Here is a 23,047-nt window from a genome sequence, read left to right as displayed (position 1 = left end):
GTAGTTGTGGCTCACGGGCTCTAGAGCACAGGCTCAGTAGTTGTGGTGCACAGGCTTAGTTGTTCTGCAACATGTGGGATCTTCCCGGACCAGGGCTCGAACCCGTGTCCCCTGCATTGGCAGGCAGATCCTTAACCACTGTGCCACCAGGGAAGTCCCTGCTTTTGTTTTATTTGATGAGAATAACTTCTTAGCAAAATGAAAGAGATAATAATCTAATTCAATTAAACAATCAGTAAACTTTCTGTCACTCTAACTAGCAAAATAAAATCCACCCCTTAGGGAATGAGCCATTCCTTAGGGAATGAGGGTGGTAGTGGTGAAATACATTAGAAGTTTAGTTTAAAAAATATATATGCACAACCTAAAAGCATTCTGATTTTTTTCAAAATGGCACCCAATGATGTTCAAGTGAACTCTTACCTTTCCTGGGGAGATTAACTTTTCACAGCTGTACAATGACATCTCAGGATTCTTAGCAGATACATCGAAGTCCTTGGACCTCATGTTGTTGGCTTATGTGAAGACACATTCACTTGGCAGAGGACAGGCTGGAAAAGTACAGTAAATTGACTACAACTCTCTATAAAACAGACCTTTCATATATTTGTAATGAGATGACAATGTATATATTTACCATAATGAGGAATAGCATTAGCTTGAAGTATATTCTTAGTATTGGGCAGAACAAAATATTCCATAAATTAAAAATAACAAATATGTATTTTTGCATATTCTATTTTATTAAAAAATATTGGAATCCATACACATCGTATAACTCTTTAGTAAACAGATTTTTAAAAAACTTTTATTGTGGAAAAGTTCAAACATATACCAAAAAAACGGTGAAGAGTACCGTGGACCTTATATACTCATATATACTCACAACCCAGCTTCAACAAGTATTGACTCATGGCCAAACTTGTTTCACTATACTCCCACTGACTTACCAAACCCTCATTTCTCAATGGATTTTTTGAAGCAAATTCATGTCATGATATTGTTGGGAGAGAGACTCTTCTTTGGGCCTCTTATGTTCCTACAGATCTTGCTGGATGGACCAAGATGCCAAGGCCCTGACTGCTTTCACCAGGCCCATTGCTCAAGGTTGATTGTGTACTCAGTAACTTTAAGAAATGAGGTAACATCTCCTCCCCACCCCTCCACCCTCCTCTCCCACCCCTGGACAAACAGTAGGTCTTTCTTGCTCTTACTGTTTGCTGTAAGACTAGTGAGTTCCCCAAACTCAGTGTTCCACAGCTGTGAAGCAACCCACTGCACGTGCAGCCATCCATCTGTGTTACCCCGGTGGCACCGAGAGCAAGGGGACCCAAAACAAATATGCTAATGTTTGTGCTGCTTATTGTGTCATGAGTAATAAAGTTCTTTGTCTCTGACCCAAGGGTCTTGAGTATTCTGCCAGGCTCCATAAAATAATAAGTGGATAATTTATTAGATTGTAGGTCAAGTAAAATTGAATCCCAGATCCAATATATATCATTTTATCTGTACGTATTTCAGTATACATCTCTAAGAGATAAGAACTCAAAAAAAAAAAAAAAAAACTTAGGTAAGATGACTAAGTTCTAGAGATCTGCTACACGACATTGTGCCTTAACAATATTGTATTGTGCACATAAATATTTGTTAAGAGGAAAGATTTCGTGTTAAATGTTCTTACCACAATAAAAATGTCACTATTATTGCATCTAAAAAACAGACAGTAATTCTTTAATAGAAGTGAATATCATCAATCATGTTCAAATTTCCCCAATCATTTCTCTTTTTTTTAAACAATATATTCAATAGGCATCCAAATAATTGTATTGGTGATATGAACCTTTAAAAAATTTATTGTGGTAAAATATATATAACATAAAAGTTGTGATTTTAACCAATTTAAAGTGTACGGTTCAGTGGCAATAATAACATTCACAATGTAGCACCACCATCATCACCACCTGTTCCTAAAACTTTTACATCTGGGTGATTTAAATCTTTAGTATCTTTTAATCTATTGGTTTCCCTTTTCCCTTTCTCTGTTTCTCCTTGCAATTTATTTGTTGAAGAAAATCAAGTCATTTCTACTATACAGTTTCCCCCAGTTTGGATTTTGCTATATTCATAACAGTTTCATAAGCTTCCATGAGGAGGCATATAATGTCTGGTTGTTTCTCTTTTTGGGGTGTTAATAGTCCTTTATGATCACTGTTTAGGTCCATTAGTTTTTAGGGGTGCAAAGTGGTGATATCTGAATTCTATTATTGCTTTTTAATAGCTGTTTAATACTTCCATAGAGGAACAGTTACATAGTACTCCATTATATGGATGTTTATTCCCCTTGTCTAAACAGAATGTTTCATAAGCCAGAAGAGCCTATTTAGCAAACACATTTTTATTGTGATTGTTTTTCAAACATGAGAGAGAATTTTGTTGTTGTTTTTGCTGTTCTTTATTTTATTCTCCCAAAGGGTACACAGTACAATCAAGACTAAAATTGAATTTGCAGAAGAGTTAAAAACTATTTCGATATGATAATATGAGTAAAGTTTTCACCCTTCAAAATAATTTTGATTACTAAAGTGGGTCTTTTGTTAAAAGGTACCCTAGAGTCATGAATCTGGAAAGAATAATCTTAGTGTGGACAAGCAACTTCAGTCTCCTTTTCTTCCAAAGAAGAGTGCTGAGAGCTGGGGAGAGCCTCCTTTACGTGGTTCTCTTTTTATGCATGGTTCTAAAATTAAGCACAGTGCTTTTTTTGGTGATAGTACATGCCAGGATGACATAAGGACATTTTCCTTAGAGTAACATTGAGACACATCTGTTCAAGTGAATCAGTTACCAACTCAATTGACTCATTTAGCAGGGAAAAGAAATTCAAAAGCCATCATATGGATGGAATCCCATGATCCCTTTGCCACTAAAAGTATTAATTAAGCTTTCTTTTTATCCCATACCATAACACCTGTTAACTCACACTTGGCACCTTGTGAAACTTTTATATGCTGGGAATAACAGCAGGTGAAAGGTTATGTGACAAAATAGTTCTTAAAATTTTGAACTTTGGAAGTATTATTTCTCTCTCTGAGCCTTTCTCTCTCTCTCTTTCTCTCTCTCTCCCCTCAAAGTTACCAATACTCCTTCTTTGGTCCACAAGCATGTTTGATAGTATAATATAATTTTGTCAGGAAAAAACCCTGTTGTTTTCACATTAAAAATGAAAGAAAGCAAAGATCAACTAAATTAACATGGCTTGTGGGGAAATGACTTCAAAAGCCCATCTTCCAAATCAAAAAGTGAACATGAGAAGCACGCTATCTATGTTTATCAATGCAATTTGTTTGTTTGTTTTAGGAATCTATTGCTACAAAACAAATTATTCCATTAGTGGCTGGAAACAACACATACTTATTATCACAGTTTCTGTGGGTCAGGAACCCAGGAGCGGCTTAGCTGGGGGCCTCTGGCTCAGGGTCAGCCACAAGGCTGCCGTCAAGCCGTGGGCAGGAGCTGGATAGTCATCTCAAGGCTTGACCTGGGGAAGAGTCACGTGGCTATTGGCAGGCCTCAGAAGATCTATTGCCGAGTTCAGTCACACGGTCCTCTCCACAGGTCCGCCTGGAGACAGAAAAGCTGGCTTCCTCCAGAGTGAGCAATCCAACGAGAATGAGAGAGAGGACCTGTGACAGAAGCCACAGAAGTGACACCCCGTCATGTCTTCCATCTTCTATCCCTTAGAAAGAGTCATAACTGCAGCCCACCCCATAGGGGAGGGGAATCACACAAGGTATGAACATCAGGAAGCAGGGGTAACTGGCATCCATCTTAGAAGCTGCCTACCACAGTTTATATTTTTATTTTTTCTATTTTTTGGCCACGCCCCCATGGCGTGGGGGATCTTAGTTCCCTGACCAGGGATTGAACCCGTGCCCCCTGCAGTGGAAGCTCAGAGTCTTAACCACTGTACCACCAGGGAAGTCCCAGTTTGTTTATTTTAAATATAAATTTTAAAAACAGAAAATACGTTCTCATAGTTAAAAATTTTAAATGTACCAGAGGATATATAGTAAGAAGTCTCCCTCACACCGCTGTCACCCAATACCCTCCTTGAGCAAACGCTTATCAGCTCCCTGCGGATCCTTTCACAGTCTTTCTGTTCAATGTGAAGTTGAAAGAGTGGGATTCCACAGGGCACGCGCAGAAGCTGCCGTCATCGTCTCCCCTCGACCTTGCCAGTTCAGTACTGCTTTGAGGAGGTAACTCTTCCCCACCTCTTGGGTGAAATAGGAGGTGGTCACTATGCCCTTTCCTCTCCCTCTCAGGTCATAAGGAGTCCTCCAGTTGTTTTTAGTCATAACATGGTTTCATATCAGAAGGAAAAAGCTGAGTAACAGTCGAACTCTGAACTTTAAGGTTCGAGCTTCTGCCCGTTCCTTTCTCCAGCTTCCTTCAGGCTGAAAGCCTGCCATGAGAAAAGCTGGGGCCTTGTGCTCAGCTCCTCTATTTCTCTATTTTGTACTTCACTTTCTCTTCTTCCTCCTTCTGGCTCCACTGGGTTGCCTCTGTCTCTCTCTGGGCTGGGGGATGGGAAGCCAGTGAAGACAGTTAGGAGCTGTTTTTCAGTGTCAGTTTTTCTGGCTTCTGCACAGATATCCTCGTGGAAACACCCAACTATAGCTTTCTTTTTTTGTTTTTGAAAATCAGAAATAGACCTCTTTAATGAAGGTCGTCAAAGGGTACAAACTTCCAGCTGTAAGTACTAGGGATGCAATGTACCACATGATAAATAGAATGAACATGCTGTGCGTTATCTATGAAAGCTGTTAAATAAGTAAATCCTAAGAGTTCTCATCACAAGGAAAAACTTTATTTCTTTCATTTTGTATCTATAAGAGATGACGGATATTCACTAAACTTATTGTGATAGCTGTTTCATGATGTATTTAAGTCATATCATCATGTGGTACACCTGAAACTTATGCAGTGCTGTTATGTCAATAGTATCTCAATAAAACTGGAAGGATAAAAAAGAAATACACCTCTTTATATATACAAATTTGATGTTTGCAAATTCTATCCTTCATTTAGTATTTGCTTCCAAGGATACGGCTCCAGCCACTTTGTGATGTGGTCACCTCAGGAAGCCTGGGCAAGGCCTCCTCCCAGAGAGCTCAGGAGGGTGGGCTTTCTCTCCCTCTGATCCGCCATCTGGTCCTGGGAAACCCCCGCACACCCTTCAGAATATGCCAGACTTTTCAGAAAACCGATTAAGACTGTTCTTGCTCTGTGAGGGTTTTAATTTCTCATAGTATCTTGCTCATTTCTTTTAGGAATGATCATATCCTGGGAACAAGGAACGTCCAGTGTATCACTCCAGGAATTAAAATCCAAAAGAGGGTTTGTATCTGTTGGTTGATTGAATGCTTGTTTCGTGTGGGTAGGAAGTGAAAGCCTTTTCTTGTAGAATATACTTTCCATATGCTGAGATACCTTAGAAGACAAAATATAGTAATTACATCTATGAATTCTTTCAATAACACAGCATATTCTGCTAAGCCACAGGTGGCAGGGAGGCTGAGGTAATTTCAGGCATGGGACATCTAGAAGGACACAATTCTAGGATGCGGTGGGCTTTTTCTTTTAGAATCATAGTGTTTACATTGTAAAACTGGATATCAAGGTGGTAGGAGCTTACCAGTTCCTGTTCTTGGTTCTGCTGTGGTTGATCTGCACACACAATTATTTTACTCTGAGTTCACTCTAGCTCTTCCTTTCCCAATGGTCCCACAAGAGTTCCCACAGACACCCTACTTCACCTTCACCAACACCCAGCCCGTCCTTCTCCAGGTGAGGCTGGAATTCTTTAGAACCTCAGCACACAAAAGGCCTTCAGTGGGCTTAGTGTTGAGACATAAATAAGGCTGCGCTGGGACCTGGTGCCCTAGTACTAACCAGCGGGCTCCTACACAAACCTGATGCCGAGTGGGACCCAGGAGATTTCTATATTGTTCACATTGTTACAGCTCAAACCCCCAGCTCCCTCCATTCTAATAATATCTTTCTCAAATTCCAGTAACTTTTTCTTCTCCTACCCCTTTCCTTGTGTGCTCAGTCCCGGTCTACCTTCTACGTCTCTGTTCTGGAGGGTAGGTTTTCTTCTTCTTAGCAGTTCTTGCTGTAATGGAACTTTGCCCTTGATTCCCATTTTGGAGATTGAGATTTTGTTATCCACTGATTCCTGCCTGCTCACCTTCTGGGACTTTCAGATGTTACTCAGAACCTTCCAATTTTCCTGCTTCAGTGGGACCCCTGGAAATTCCCAATCCCAAGGACTCTACAACTGTTCTGCTTGGTTGAACATCTGGCATCAGCTGGACCTTCCCCCTCCACCTCCCACCCACCCCCAGCTTCTGTGGGAGTCCTGTCCTGTTATGCTGGTAGATGGGGCCTGGGATATAACAGCTCAGCTGGGCTGCATGGAAGCACTTATATATATCAGATAGGAGCATAAGAATGCTAGCAGCAAGTGAGGAGAAGATTAAGAATGACTTGGGGTTGGCCACATTGTAAGGACAAAGCAGAACAAAAAGTGCAACGAAAGTGATAGACCAAAGCCAAAGAAAATCAGATTTGAGAAAACACTGCAGTGTTATTGTAAGTACTCCAAGAGGTACAGTTTCCTCACGAAAGAAAAATCAATCATTTAAAAGTGAATATTATATTGTACCAATGTTAATTTCTTAATTTTGACAAATGTGCCCCGTCATGTATTATGTTAACGTTAGGAAAAGCTAGGTGAATTCTCTGTACTATCTTGGCAACTTTTCTGTACCTAAAGTTATTCCAAAATCAGAAGTTGAAAAAAAGAACATCAATGGAAACACTGAAGTATTTGCATTAGAAATAAAGAACTTCTTTACCCTGAAAAGTTTAGGAAAAATAAAAAGGTTTTTGAAGAACATTCTGGAAACTCAGCTCCTGGTCTAAGCATGTATTGTGAATAAGTAAAGTACTGTATAAATTCTGAAAGAATTAGTTGAGGCTTCTTGGTTTGACTTTTAGGAAACTCACTCTTTCAACAAATAATTATTGACCTATTATGGGTTTTGCACGTTCTAAGGTTGTATCTGTCAACAAAACAGATAAAGATCTCTGCTCTAATGGAGCTTACATTCTAGTGCGGGCAGAGGGAAATCAAAAATAAATATAACAAATAAATAAATTATATTGTGTGACTGAACGTGATGGGTGCTATGGGGAAAAAGAGAAGACCAGAAAAAGGGATAGCAGTAGTATGTATGGGGGCTGGGCCGTGTGCAATTTTAAGTAAGGTGAACCAATCAAACCTCACTGAGATGGTTTGGTGGAGCAAAGATGAAGGAGATGAGGGAACAAAGCATGAGGATGTTGGGGGAAGAGCATCACAGGCAGAGGGGGGAACAGTGTGAAGGTGGAACCTGTCTAGATGTTCGAACAGCATCCAGAGGTGAGTTGACAAAAGCAGTAACTGGCAGGGAGAGACTCAGAAGATGAGGTCAGGAAGGCAAGGGTGGTGATGGCTGGAGAGGACTGCAAATAATATAGGACTTGGACTTGGACTTTGAAAGAAATGGGGAGCTATTGCAGACATTTGAGCAGAAGAGTGACATGATCTGTCTCATGTATTAGAAGAATCATTCTTTACTGCTGTGTGAATACGCTCCGGGTGGGCAAGGGCAGAGCAGGGAGAAGAGTTAGAAGGCTAACGCAGTAATCCAACGAGAGAAGACAGTGCCTTAGACCAGAATGAAGCAGTGGAGGTAGTGATGAGAAGTGGTGCTCTGGAGCTGGCTTGTTCCAGCTCTTGAGACCAATTGTTATAATTTTAGGAAATTTGCAAGCTAATTGCCAGAAATGCCATTATTAAAAATTAAATTATATAAAGTTACAATTAGATATATTATATTGCAAACTAAAGTATTAAATACCCCAAACCTATCACTTAATTATTTTTACCTACTTATTTTACTATAATTGTTTATTATTATCTCTGCTCTTGAGGTTGTTTACACTTGTGCTATCCACATGGTGAAGACAGTCTGAAATGGGGAGCTGCTGTGCATCTCTTCCCAATTCTGTATTCAGTGACGCTGCATATGGAGTTTGTCAGCCATGGTGGGAGGACTGACACCACAGAAATTGACAAATGCTACGAATTGGGGTTCATTTTTAAAGACAGCAGGTTGTTAAACATTGGCCAGCACACCACTGCTTTGTGCCTTCCCAACCAAAACTAGGAACGTGTACCAATGCTCCGTCCAAAGTTTTCAGGTTCCCTTTTTTTTTTTTTTTTTTTTGCGGTACGCGGGCCTCTCACTGTTGTGGCCTCTCCCGTTGCGGAGCACAGGCTCTGGACGCGCAGGCTCAGCGGCCATGGCTCACGGGCCCAGCCGCTCCGCGGCATGTGGGATCTTCCCAGACCAGCGCACGAACCCGTGTCCCCTGCATCGGCAGGCGGACTCTCAACCACTGCGCCACCAGGGAAGCCCTCAGGTTCCCTCACTTTTATCATGTCCCCAACCACAGAGGGGAAAAGCTTAATAAAGAGGTATTGTTAATGTTACAACAAGATAAAGGTAACATATTTCTCTTAAGCTTCATACCATTAACACGTTTAGTTACGAAAAATCACACTACCTGCGATTGGATCTTTAATGCCGGCCCCAGCTTTAAGCCCATAGTGCTTCGAAGATGCCCCTCTGTGAGTAATGGCAAAGTTTCTCCATCAATTGCATGATCTTTAAACACCTTATTAAACACAAAAGATGTCAACTTTGTTTAAATGTCTTTTTTTTAAGACCTAACCTATTTTCATGAAAGCAACTTGAGCGACCTTTCTGAAACACAAAGCTAAGCACGCCACTCCTCCTTAAAACCTAGACTGTTTCCGGGATGAAGTCACAATCCTTCAAGTCTCTGTGGCCTGATCCCTTCTCCCTCTTCAGTCCCCTATCCTGCCATCCTCACCTTTCCCACCTTGGCCCTGGCCTCTGGCCACTAAAAATTATTCTCAAATCTCCCAACCATGTTAAGTTCTCTCTGGCTTCTGGTCCTCACCTGGAAATTCCTCCTTTGCCTCCCTCTCACCTTGTTGCCCCTCAGGTGGTAAACTCCTCACCGTCAGGTCTCACTTTCGATGCCTCTTCCTCTAGGAAACCGTAAGGCCCTCCTGTGTGTTCCTACCATGCCCCGTAGCTGCCCTCTCCAGCATGGTCACGCTGATGTGGAATCCCTTACGGTGCCCCTCTTCTGGACTACAAGCTCCGTGAGAAGAGGAACCATATTTGTCCCATTTCCACTGTGTGTTCCGTGCCTCGGAGGGCATGCCTCAGGACCAGCAGAAAATTGGATTCTTCTTGGGAAACTTCTGTACCAGGAACTTTGTGTTCTAACAGATTTTAGTTATTTACAAACTATATTTATTAAGTAATTATTTCTTTTCCTATTTTAACTGATCAAATTGTAGAATGGCTAATAGAAGTAACTTAATTTGGGCCAAAGCAAAAAAGTGGACAGTTTGGGTTAGTCTCTGTAGCCTTATTTTGGGGAAATGTATGATATTTCTTAGGTTGTCTGTTGTTTTGAAATATTTTGAATAACTTAAGCATACCTTCTACCACCTTTGAGAATTCCTAGGGCCCCAGGTACCCTTGGCCGAAAATCATATGGCCCAATAGCCTCAATGTAGAGTAATTATGATGGAAAGAGCTAGATTTGGAGTCACACACACATTTTTTTAAGCAGTCCTCTAGCCACCTTGAAGTTCAGCTTTACTCAGCTGCAAAATAGAGCTAATATCTCCTTTGCAGAAGTATGGTGTCAATTAAATTTAAAAGACAATCTAAATAATTTACTTAGCACTGTGCCTGGCACATAGTCTGTTGCCAATAAACAGTAGGCGCTATTATTATGATTTTTTGTAAATGAGAGAACCAGCACAGAAAAGGTTAAGTGAGTTGCCCAAAAATCATAGCTTGCCTGTTAGAGAACCTGTAAAATAATGTATAGTTCATGATTCTGATCCAGAATTTTCCCTGCTTAACCCCACTGCCAATCAGCAAAAGGAGTGCTGATAAAAATAGTCACCTATATTTATGGTAGAAAATTTACCTAATTTCTCCTTCCTTTGTAGGGATTCCATTGAGCAGTGAAGGGACCATGAGAGATCATCCAAAGAAGGAGAAATCACAGAGATAAATTTTCACACAGAGGTAGGCTGGCACCCAGGGCCTGAAATGCATGAGAGCCTAACCTTCAGTCCTGGTGGATGGACCCTGGGCCTGAGGCAAGGATGCAGAACATGCCTCTGTCATTCAGAAGATACCCTCACTTCATTCTCATGAGAGCAGCTTGGGCCAAGTGCATGGTATAAATATGCATGTATTTTTAATAATTTCATTTATTTTTAGAGAGAATACTTTCACTGCTGACTTATTTGAACTAGACATTGACTTTGAACAAAAAAAATGTGTTACAGGGTATCCTGGATGTCCCTAAATGGCTGAACCACCCATCCTCTCTTCACAGCTATTTAAGATTTCATTTGCAAGGGGCTTTGGATTTTCACTGCGGTTATTTTTTCCTGAATTTCCTTTTTCAACCTGCAGAAGGTGGGTGGTTGGAGGTTGCTGCACCTAAGGCAGAGGTGAGGAAGAAGAGGACAGAGAAGGGGACAGGGGGTGTGGCCCTGAGTAGTCCCAGGGGCTGTGAGTAAAAGCGGATGGCACATTGCAGACAAGGGTTCCTGTGAGAGCTGTGCACAAGCAGTGCTACTTCAGAGCCTGTTGCGCTCAGACGGCACCCAGCTGCATCCAGGGGGGTGCTCCCCATTTCTGTACAGAACACTGTCACCGAACACAGCCTGGTCATGCCCAGCAGAGTGTGGCATCCTTGCTGTTGAGGTCACCAGCAATTGCTAAGAGGGGAACTGACTTTAGTGAGGAAACAAGAGCAGGACTTGATCCTAAACACATTTGAGAAACACTTAGAAATAACAGTACCACTTCTTGGGGTGGGAAGGAAGCACCAACATCCTGTTGGTAAGAGGTAATGAGTCAGCAAAGTTTGGGGTCTTCGTGTTTATGTGACGTCTTTATACCCATAAGGGGACATCTGGGATTATAAAGTATGAAATACACGTAACATTATTTATTACAAGAGTGGTTATTATAAACTGCATTTTTATGACTGTGAATCACTGACTGATTAAAAATAGTGAGTTCAAACAGATTCAATCCATCAGAAGTCAGTAATCAAATGTTCGTTATACATGGGGTTGCTTCTTTCTGGTTATCAGAATTTGGTAACTTCATTGTACCACTTGAAAAGCGGCATAGATACATTTAAAAAGTGACTTACCCACGGTTAATGACTAGTAATAAAATAATAAGGTTATACTCATTGAATAGGCAAAAATAGAACAAATTTTTTTAGCAGGTATGCAAAAAGACAAAGTAGGTGACTTGAAGAATACAACCTGCCTCGTAAGTAACTTGAGATTCTGCTTTCTCTAGAAGCCTCTGAGGCAATGATGAAATTAGAATCTACTGAGTGCCAGGCACTCATTTATGCTTACAACAATCCTTTGAAAATGTATTATACTATTATCCTCATTTTACAGATGAAAAAAACCGAGACACCGAGGAGGGAGGCAATTTGTCTTAGGTCACATGTCCAGAAAGTGGAAAAGCCAGGATTTGAACTTGTACTTTCTGGTTTCATAAGCCATACTCTTAATCACTACTCTATATGACTTTTCCATTGGTCCAATAAAAAGAAAAAAGGAAGAAAAAGAGAAAGGGAAAGGAAGGAAGGAAGGGAGGGAGGGAGGGAGGGAGGAAGGAAGGAAAATTTTTAAAAAATTAACAGCATTACACTGAAGAAAATATCACAAAATGAGATCTGAAAAAAGTTATCTCTAACATCAGTTACTTATGATGTAGTTAAATCATAATGTCCTTTTCTTGCTTTCTTTTACTTTAAAATATAAACCAAAGATAGTTATACCAGATTTAGTAGGCACATTGTTGCTTGGAATTGTGTTATTAAATCACTTGAAAAAGTAAATTATATGCATGAAAATGTAGCACTGACATAAACTTCAAAAACTTGGCAACCCACCATTTTTATCTCCAATTTTCCCATATAAGTGAGGCTAGTTTTACTTTTCAAGTGTCCTGATAGTTCATTATAATTTAAAAAATAGTATTTATCTACCAGATTAAATTATGTGTGTAGGCGTTTTTATATATTGCCCCAGAATAAAAACGTAATTTTAAAATAGTTAATTTCCAACTTTTCAGATGTATTTCCTTCTTGTCCTTTTTAGAATAAAGTATATATTTCTGTTATGTATGATAAGTAGCCTAAAACTTCTGATACAGAAGTACATGCCTCCAAATGTTTGCTAAATGGATGAGCAGGGAATACAGTAGACACCTCTCCTTCTTCTTGGATGTTTGGCCTCTGAACCTCCTAATTCTGGGAGAATTCCACATCTCAGGAGCCTTAATGGGACAGAAACTAAAGCCAGACACTGGCTTTCCCAGCCTCCCCTGAGGCTGGGGTGGGCACATGACCCAAGCTCCACCAATCAGAGGCTTCTGTTCCAGGGGAGCCAATGACATACAAAGGGAGAGATTATTAGGAATGCTCTCTGGGGTCAAAATCAAGTTCAACAGAACTCATTATGAAGGAAGTATATTTCAAAGTGTCTAACTTTTAAGAAAATACTTAAATGTTGCGTCACCTGAGCATAGTCTGAACAACCTGGAAGGCCACTAATGAAGTTGTACACGTCATTCACGGTCCATTTCTGAATATCTTCATCCAAAGATAGATTTTCCTTGATTGTAAGAAGCACATGTGTTCCTTTAAAACAGAAAGAAAATTATTTTGTGGGAAAAGGGAAAAGGGGGAAGCTAAGAGTACAGTTTCATGTATAGTTACATTCATTTCCTCATGTTCTATTACCACAGAGCAGTCCCTTTACATAGATCTACACATAACCCCCTTAAAAGATAGAGTTACTGAGAGATGATTTCTAAAAAAGCTTAGCTACCTCCTTTCTTTTCTTCCTCTAAAGGATCTTTAATGACAACCTTATCATAAATAAAAACAAAGTTCCAGCTTCTCTCAGATTCCAATAGAAATACCCTGTGGATTTCATTCTCCAGATTAATACTACCATGTTCTATGATGTTACATGATTTATCATGCTCTCTAAGCCATGTGAGAATTTAGCTACATCTTCATCAAAATGGCAAATTAATATTTTGTCAGGGAAGCAGTCGGTATGGTGGCTAGATTACACATATCCAAATCCCTGTGTTTTAAAATATTTTTATCTAAAGAAGTTCCAGTTTTAAACTATTTTTTATCTAAAGAAGTTCTTGAATACTATTCAGTGTGTCTTTTTGGGGCAGGGGGTAGTGTGTTAATACTCTTAGGTTAGAGAGTATCATAGCAGTAGTGAGCACTGAAAGAGCTTCTGTTTAATTGTTTATTTTTTCTACACTTAAATACAGGCGAGATTGAATTCATACTTTTAAGCAAGAAGCCCCTCTGTTTTGTGTTGAAGAGATTAGATTAAATCAAAAATTAAATTAAAATGTTAATTAAAAATTCTGGTAGGCTTTCCCATCCTTCCTCATATTTACCTTCCTAGCCTTTGCTGAAATTCTCTATATAGCAAATATATAAACACAGATACATTGCACTGTTATGGCTGACTGGAACTAATGTAATAAATTTTTCAAGAGGAGGTAATTCTAAGTAGGATCAAGAAGAAGGAGGATAAAAAGAAACACAGTGGTTACAGCTCACCATGTAATAACTCCAGGGACTTGATGACCTGCGGTTCATGAGGATTAGCCCCTGGACTCCTACCTGGCAGAGACGGTCGAGGAACTGGCGGGTAAACCTCATTCTTTTCACCACAGGCTGCCAAAACCTGCTCTGAAGCCTTCTCCTTCCCATTGTCCCAGGCCTTTTCTTCCAGGGGAGTGCCATGAGCTCCCCAGGGTTTTCCATGGCCGCGCTCCAGCTCTCCAAAGGTGTGGGCAAGAGCTGTTGATGGCTTTTCTTCAGTTTCACCCAACTTGTGATTGTTGAGAGTGTCTGTTTCTGGGTCTTTTGCATACTCATTCTCTTCACAGGGAATTGCACGGGTTTGGCCTAGGGGCTTTTCTTCTACTCCACTTTTAGAACTCTCGGTGTCACTGTCTAGAACTTTCTGATTCCCTGTACCTCTCCTGAGACGACGACATTTCTGCCCCCAGCTCTCTAGAAAGTGCGGACCGGTTGCCACTAGCATGGGGTTTCCCTGAAAGTTTCTCAGGGCGCTTCTGTGAGCATGCAGGTCACTGGCAGGGAGCATGCTCCTGCCATGGTCGGTGGCTGGGCCAGCTGGGATACTGAAGCCATAAAGGAATGGTACCCCTAGGCCTGCTAGTCCCTTGGAATTAACTTTTTCTATTCTCCTTTGTTGGTAAATGGCATGCATTTCCATTTCCATCCTAAAAACAGAACAATATATTTTATAAACCCAACAAAACCATTAGAAATATCATTTTAATGGCCCTCTGCCTTCCCTATTGTAGCACCTCTGCTTTTCTTTTGAGTCCTTATGCTACTTATCTGAAGTCTGTTAGGTGTAAACACGAATCTCCCAGACAGCCACTGGGAAGGAGAGTCTGGAGTAAGATCAGAGGTGAAGGGTTTGGCTGAATCTCACAATGGAAGTCTAAGGCCAGTCTTTAGAGCACTGTCTCTAATGGATGTGACAATCTTAGCAGGGATGGGGAGAATGCAGCACAGCATTAGTTTCTTGCCAGAGATTAATCCTCAAAGAAATTAAAGTTTTGGGAAGAAGTTTTTAAACCTTACAGTACAATTTTAGTGAGACTCAAGAAACACAGAAGTCTCAACTGTTAAAGTTAATGCCAGTGGTAAGGGTTGGGGAAGGGAGAAGGGGGGAAGACTTGCTGGTATTTTTGCTTACTTTACTTTGCTTATTGGTCATCACCTGGACCCCTTAATGTTCAGCAATAACCTAGTCATCACTGCTGTGTGTTTCTCCTGGCTGTTGAAGGCCACTTTTAGATTGACAGGGGGCTGTCTGGGCTCTAATGGCATAGTTTGAAGTGGGATTGGCAAGCTTGGCTCCTGTCTTTGAGCAGAACTGAAGTCATTTAAGACAGAAATGCCAGTATGAATTTCAAAGGAATCACAGCTAGGCATTTTAATTATGAGACACTGACAAGCTACTGTGATCTGTAGACTTAGCTTCGCTGTGTAATTTCTAATCTTGTTTTTATCCTTAAACAACCTGTGTACATGTTTGTATATGTTTCTTTTTGTAATATTCCTGGACTACTTTTTGAAAGTAATCAGTGTGTGTGTGTGTGTGTGTGTGTGTGTGTATATAATCAGTGAATACATATACACAAATATAACAATACATACAAAAACAATACACAAATACAATAAATGAATGAATATATAGAAAAGTATATATATAACAAATGAATAAACAAACAAGTGAATGAATAGAAAATAAAACAACATTGTTACATTACCTGGCAGTATGCTGCCTTTGAATCATTTCATTCCTTCTAGCCATTGCCTTTATGGATTCAGGTGGCAAAATGCCCCAACCTTAAACAAGAAAACCACCATCCCACCCCACAAACAAATTAACAATATCCACTTGAAAATAATGAAAGAAAATAAAATGATTTAAAACAGTATCTGCAAAAAACCACCAACTGAGCACAGTGTTGGAACTGGTATCAGTTCATGGCTGTTCAGAATCTTAGAGTCACTTTGGTGATGGCATGATAACACCAGATAATTTTTTTCTTTTTTATGGCTGCGCCTTGCGGCTTGCGGGATCTTATTTCCCTGACCAGGGATTGACCCCAGGGCCCTGGCAGTGAAAGCACCGAGTTCAAACCACTGGACTGCCAGGGAATTCCCCAGATACTTTTTTTCTTTAAGTATGGGTCTCATGACTGGCAATGTTTCCCTACCATACTTCAAAAGGAAAAAGATGAAATTAACTGTGGATCTCTTGATCGCTTGCTTTTTCAGTAAATATTGATAATTTTTTTTTGGAAGAAAAGAATTAGCTGACCTTAAAAAAAAAAGTAACTAAGTGCTTCTTTATGCACTGAAATCCCTGGAAATAATACATTGGGTTTGTTTTTGTTTTTGTTTTTTTTGCGGTATGTAGGCCTCTCACTGTTGTGGCCTCTCCCGTTGCGGAGCACAGGCTCCAGACACGCAGGCTCAACGGCCATGGCTCATGGGCCTAGCCACTCCGCATGCATAAGACTGCCAACCCATGGGGTAATGCCCAAGGATGCAGAGACTGTCCATGTGAGAAGATCAGTGTAGAGGGTACAATTCTCATTACCTGGATTTTAGCACCCTATGAAATGTGGACTCATCAAACCTATTTCAAGTTTCTCTTTCCCAAATAGTTGACATCAAACTTAGTGCTAGTCCTGTTGTAATAATCCACTCCCTACCTAAACATCCCAAATTTTGAAACAGATCCCTGTCTTAATCCCTATTTTGCTAACTTACTTAGTGGCTCGGTTTCTATAGGACTGAGGCCCTACCCTTGCCCTTGCTTACTCTCTTACACGTCAGCCTTGAGGTGGGAGACTGACCTCTGTTCCTGGGACAGGTTGTCAACCTGCCTGTTTGTATCCAACTATTGGCAGTTTCTGGATTCTTCATCAGTAAGAAGCTCTTTCTGAGTCAGCAATGCAGCTATTTCACTGGTCTGCTTAATTGCTGCCTGTAACTTCGGGCTATAGATTTAACCTGGTTCTTGCTGCCAGATGGGGCTACCACCCAGGTTCAGCTGATGGGCCTGTCACACTCCAGTGGGTGTGTCTAGTTTCAGACCTGGCCCCTGCTCAGTCTCATCAAAGTGGAGCCACATGCACTGCGGCAGACAACATGCTTAAGTCCAGGCAGGCCAGTGTCTTCACTGGCCCTGGCACCAATCTTATTTCTTTCTGTCTCAGGCTTTTCACTCACATTGTTCATATCTAGTGGGTTGGTCAAAAAGTTCACTTGGGTTTTCCTGTAACATGGAAAACTCGAATGAACTTTTCGGCTAACTCAGTATTCAGAGTTGTTGGAACTGGAGAGCAGGGACAAACAGAAACTCACTGAATATAGTTTGGGGGAGATAAGATGCATCAATCTGATCTTCAATCTTATTCCCTCTTGAGCCCCTACACTCATGTTTTTACTGACACCACTCTGCTGAAATTGCTCTTATCGAGATCATCAATGACCTCCACAAAGCTATATCTAATCATGTATTCTTGGTCCTCATCTTACTTGGCCTTTGAGTGGCACACTTGACACAGTTGCTCACTCTTTCCTTAAAACACTTTCTTCCCTTGGTTTCCAGGCCTCCGTCCTCTCCTGGGTTTCCTCCCACCTCAGGGTTGCTTTTTCTATATCTCTGTTTATCTTCTAGACCCTGTTGGTATGTCCCAGGGATCATCCTTTTAACTTGTAACTCATCCTTTTAACCCACTCTATGGATGATCTCATCTAGTCTCATATATCCCGATGACTTCCAAAATTATATCTCCAGGTTGTCTCCAGAAGTCCTCCCTGGACTTCAGCTGCCTTCCAGACATCCCCCCATTGATTGTCTATTAGGCATCTCAAATGCCTATGATATCCCTCCCGCCCCAAGAACTCCTGCTTTCATGGTCTTCCTCAACTCAGTGAAGAGCAACTCCACCTTTCCCACTTCTCAGCCAAAATTTCTGATGTCATCCTTAACACCTCTCCTCTTTTCACATCTCATATCTAAACTCTGAGAAAATCTTGTTGTTTCTACCTTCAAAGTATTTACAGAATCCAGCCACTTCTTACCATTCCTACTGTCACCACGCAGGGCCAATCCATCATAATCTTTTGACTATTCTAATAGCCCATTAACTCCCATCAGTTTAACTCCAGAACTTTAATCCTATCAAGTTTGTCCCCAACACAGCAGCCAGAGTGATCCTGGTAAAATGTAAGTCAGACCATGTCATTCCTTTGCTCAAACTCCTCAAAAGCTTTCCCTCTTCCCCAGAATAAAAGGCAGGTCCTCACTATGGCCTATCAGGCCATATGTAAACTGCCCCAGGGCCTTTAACTCTCAGACCTCATCTCCTCATGACCTCATCAGTTCCTGCCTGTAAGACAAGACAGATAGTAATTGCAGATTTTCATGTTATTCATCAGTAAATTGATGGTTGGAGGAGTTAAGCGACTTACACTTGGTTACACAGTGGTGGAACCATGATTTAAACCTAGGTAGTAATTATAGAAACTACAAGTATAATCACCATACAGTTTTGCCTCTAAAATTTGGCAGTAAATTTGATGGCAAGCTTAATGCAGCAATCCAGTTCACAGTGGCTCCACAGACGAGAGCCATCTGTTGCTCATACCTGAGTAGACATGACTGGACAGCACGTTCGGCATATTTGCATTTGGTAGAGCAGAGAATCCAAATTGGGAAGGAACACAAAACTGTCTTGGGTCAGTTGGAGCTACAGTGGGAGGCAGTAAATCTCTAGGGAAAAAGATACAAATTAGGATATTACTCAGCCATAAAAAGAAACGAAATTGAGCTATTTGTAATGAGGTGGATAGACCTAGAGTCTGTCATACAGAGTGAAGTAAGTCAGAAAGAGAAAAACAAATACTGTATGCTAACACATATATATGGAATTTAAGAAAAAAAATGTCATGAAGAACCTAGGGGGAGGGAGGAATAAAGACACAGACCTACTGGAGAACGGACTTGAGAATATGGGGAGGGGGAAGGGTGAGCTGTGACAAAGCGAGAGAGAGGCATGGATACACTAGATAGATAGCTAGTGGGAAGCAGCCGCATAGCACAGGAAGATCAGCTAGGTGCTTTGTGACCACCTGGAGGGGTGGGATAGGGAGGGTGGGAGGGAGGGAGACGCAAGAGGGAAGAGATATGGGAACATTATATGTATAACTGATTCACTTTGTTATAAAGCAGAAACTAACACACCATTGTAAAGCAATTATACCCCAATAAAGATGTTAAAAAATAAAAGAAAAAAAAAGATACAAATTAGGTAAAATGAATGGAATTGTACAAAATTTCCATTGCATAGACAGTGAGTTTTTTTTTATTGCCATATGGGATTCTATCATCTCTTCCCAAAATGAAGTACAAAAGTCCTGCAGTCTCTATTGGCTTAAGTAGAAATATGATGAGAAAGCTTAGGAGGAAGAGCTCTACTAAGGAAGGACTAACTCAGCTGCCAACACAACAGAGAAAGCAGGAAAGGGAAGTTTTAGGGATGTCAGGGAAAAAAAAAGATCCAATCAAATCAGTACCAATGTCTGATTTTCCATTCTTGACCACAACATTCTTTCCTCATTTGATAAACATACTGTGGCTTGAGTTTTGCCATCTGGGATCAGTGACTACCTGGGTGGACAATTTATTTCTCCGAACTTCAGTGGTCTCTAGAAGTCCAACTCTTTTGTTCATGCTCCATGAACAAGCATAAATACTGAATTTTTCTTTCTCCTCGGAATGTCAGACTATATCTTCAAAAGAAGGGAAGACAGGAAACTGCCAGAGTGTACAACCAAAATACTGATAACTTCACTTTTATTGCAAAGAAAGAACTGCTCTATCACAGGAAATCCAGGATACCCAATTGTTATGGACTGAATTGTGTTCCTAACCCCTGCCCCACCATGCGACTGTCTTTGGAGCCAGGGCCTTTAAGGGGGTAATTAAAGTTAAATGAAGTCCTAAGGGTGGCGCCCCAGTAAGACTGGTGTTCTTATAAGAAGAGGAAGAGACACCAGAAGTGCTTGCACACAGAGAAAAAGCACGTGAAGACACAGAGAAAAAGGCAGTCAAGTCTGCAAGCCAAGGAGAGAAGCCTCAGGAGAAACAAAACCTGCCAGTACCTTGATCTAGGACTTTCAGCCTCCAGAACTGTGAGAAATAAAATTAAGCCACCCAGTCTGTGGTATTTTGCTACCACAGCCCTAGCAGACTACATCCACGTTTGCACCTATGCGATGCCTGTCACATAGAAAGTGCTCCTTAGCTATTTGCTGAGTGAGGACGTCAAGCAGGCCTCAAAGGGGAAGTGATGAGAAGTTTGTTGAAGATGTGGCCGGCAGATTTATTGCACCACAGTTCCCTGAAATAACATTAGACAATAAAACAACACTGGGATTAACAGCATTTGAAACCTTAATAATATCCATTTTCTCCTTTGACTGGAATATCGTATTGAAGAGAAATACCTATCCACACTTGGAGGTTCAAATGGTGAGGGAACCAGTGGAATCCTCTGATGCCCTGATGCTGTCAATAAAGGGTTCACGGCCATCATTGGATTTATCATCAATATCTCTCGCCACTGATGGAGTTCTAAAAAAAACCAGATAGATATGTCAACAAATACCTCTACTTTTTGTGAACTATTTGAATTCTTCTTGAACACGATGAACACCTTTTGTATTTTCCCAACACTTGGGAAGCCTAACTACAGCAAGATTTCAGTTACACAAAAACCCCTCCATTGTTAAGTACCCAGATACAACTGTAGAACTCCGTGTGCCTTTGGAATTTGTTGGAGAGTGCACAGGTAATACCATACCACACTACAAGCAACACTAATAAAATTAAACCAGTTTTGCAAGATTCCAGAAATACCATCTTCTTTTATTACAACTTATTTTGATGTTTATATTTCCAGAAGTACAAATGCACGTATGCTCCCATATGTTAAATTTTTGGAAAAATATTCCTATTTAGTTGATAAGATTAAAACAGAAAAGAGGAGGAAAATCTTCCTAATGGCCCAAAATACATCTAATTAAAGTGAATACAGGCTGACTGTGTGTGTCTAATTAGAACAAGTGACCAAGTTATATCCAAACATACATAAACACAAGCATTCATAACTTTATCTAGAACCTAGTGATCAGAAAAAGGGACCATTATAAAAGGGGTAAAATTTTGTCTTATATTTTCTTATTAATTATTAACATCTTTTGAATAATTTTAAATATTAAATGAGTGTTAGTCAAACAGGTCACTTTAGCTTCTTCATCCTCAATAGTTACTTTAAAAAAAACTGAGATAACTATAACTATGTTTGAAAAAAAAAGGAAATCAGGAAGAAAATGTTCTGCTTCTCAAAGTAGTGATGTTTTTTTCTTTCTCGTGTGCATATTTGATTTAATTTTTAAAAGAGTTAATACATTCATATGGTTCCAAAACTAGAAATACAATGGTATTTAAATAAGCAGTCACTTCTTTAGCTTCTTTTCCAGGCCTAAACCTACGGATCAACTTCGAAATTCAAGTCCACAGGTCACCTAGCATTGGCTTTCACCATTCATATACCTTTTTTTCACGTTTTGAATGTGGATTTCTTTTCACTATTTCTGTGAGGTCGATATAATTTCTTCCCTGATAGTGGCCTCAGAGTAGTGACCAGTCAGAATCAGGATAAAATTATTTGCCAGATGCCTGCCAGCCAGGGTGAGATGCCAAGAAAGAACTCAGGCCAGGTGTGTCAGCTGTGGGCTTGCATCTCTGGTGAGGACACTGCTCCTTGGCTTAGAACCTCAGGTCCTCCGCATCTGAGATTTGGTGCACAGCCACCTTTTTTCACCTCGTCCATTACACAACCGAACAGTGTGGGACACAACGTGGGGTTTCCTTTTGAAATACTGTTGAACTTTGATTTGTGTCATGAATTGACAGTCTCTGGTAGAAGTTTGAACTTACCTATGAGAGAGAAACTTTGAAGCTGTGACATACAGTGCTCATCTTGCATTTTATGTGATGCCTGAAACAAATCTGGAGGAAGGAGAAGGAAGAAAAGGAGTGCAGAATCCCTCCAGAGCAAGCATTGCCTAGAGGCTGACCACCCCGCTACTTCACATGTCACCACAGGGAAGTACCATGGAGACTACTCACCAAGAGCGGATGAGACTATCTTACTTTGGGATTCCTCCAAAGCAGGCCTGAGACAAGGACTTGAATGAAGGTAATTTATTTGGGAGGTAATCCCAGGAAGCCCACATGAGGGAGTGGGTGAGACCAGGAAGGGAAAAAAAGCCAATAAGGGGTGAGCTAATCTGTGAGTTACCACTATGGACAACCTTCTGAGGACCCTCTAAGAAAACTTGTAGTATACACCTCATAACTGTCCCAGTGGAAGACATAGAGCTGGCCATTTACCCACTGATTTCCGTCAGCCACTGGTGGAGGGCAACGTTCTCCCTTGCATCTGGGTTATGCCGGAGCTAGATCCAACAAGCTCCTACAGTGCCGGAGAAAGCCTTCAGTCTGAAGCAGAGAAATGCACGTGCTTGAGATGGGAAATGACCTCTATGGTTGCAGGTGAACTCAGAAAGGGGGTATGGGTAAGGCAGCAAGAACTGTTGAGGCCACGTGATTACTTTCTAATGTCATTCCACTAATCGACACAAATGCCTTTCTTCTGGACTACCAGGTTTGCCAGGCATAGGCATATTTCTACGAGGCTCTGTAGGGTCCATTGTCTGCAACAACACAGCTGGATTTTTTTCACTGTTATTCATGTGCTCAGTGAAATGAGTGGGGGACTTAAGGCTACTGAGCCAATGGAGTTGAAGAAACGAGGCATCGGAGACAAGTCTCATCTAATCTACCATTAAAGCCCTCCTTGGTACCACACCTGTCCTGGATTCCACGGTGCTTGAATCTGACTTTCTTTTTGCAATGCCAGGGAAACTGAATGTAATCTATAAAATTCTGTTACACTTCTGACATGGTAATTTATTATTTTTAATCAGTCTACCAAATTTTTTCCTAAAATGTAAATTATTCCCAAGTCTACAGAAATGTCCCTATGTCATGAAGGTCCCTGGGAAGGACAATGAGTCATTGGCACCTACCACACCTGAATGTTACAGTTCT

At 40.8% G+C, this 23,047-nt stretch overlaps 1 protein-coding gene across 2 annotated transcripts; it reads right to left on the bottom strand.

Annotated features, from left to right (window-relative positions):
• Positions 1–5,295: 5,295 nt before the first annotated feature.
• On the bottom strand, positions 5,296–22,643 carry SAMD7 (sterile alpha motif domain containing 7; the record flags this gene model as incomplete). 2 transcript variants are annotated; one of them, XM_082654395.1, is made up of 8 exons in its annotated part: positions 5,296–5,490; positions 8,677–8,787; positions 12,788–12,909; positions 13,927–14,555; positions 15,618–15,696; positions 18,516–18,640; positions 20,377–20,503; positions 22,577–22,643. In XM_082654395.1, the coding sequence occupies 7 exons, from the start codon at positions 20,475–20,477 to the stop codon at positions 5,296–5,298; spliced, it is 1,362 nt and encodes a 453-aa protein (XP_082510521.1). The 2 variants fall into 2 exon arrangements, with proteins under 2 accessions (XP_082510521.1, XP_082510520.1); XM_082654394.1 differs by lacking the exon at positions 22,577–22,643 and having other exon boundaries at positions 20,377–20,462.
• Positions 22,644–23,047: the final 404 nt, after the last annotated feature.

The sequence above is a fragment of the Grampus griseus genome, assembly GCF_964374135.1.
Source record: "Grampus griseus genome assembly, chromosome: 5".
NCBI classification, from domain to species: Eukaryota; Metazoa; Chordata; class Mammalia; order Artiodactyla; family Delphinidae; genus Grampus; species Grampus griseus.
This window is presented reverse-complemented; position numbering and strand designations above follow the sequence as displayed.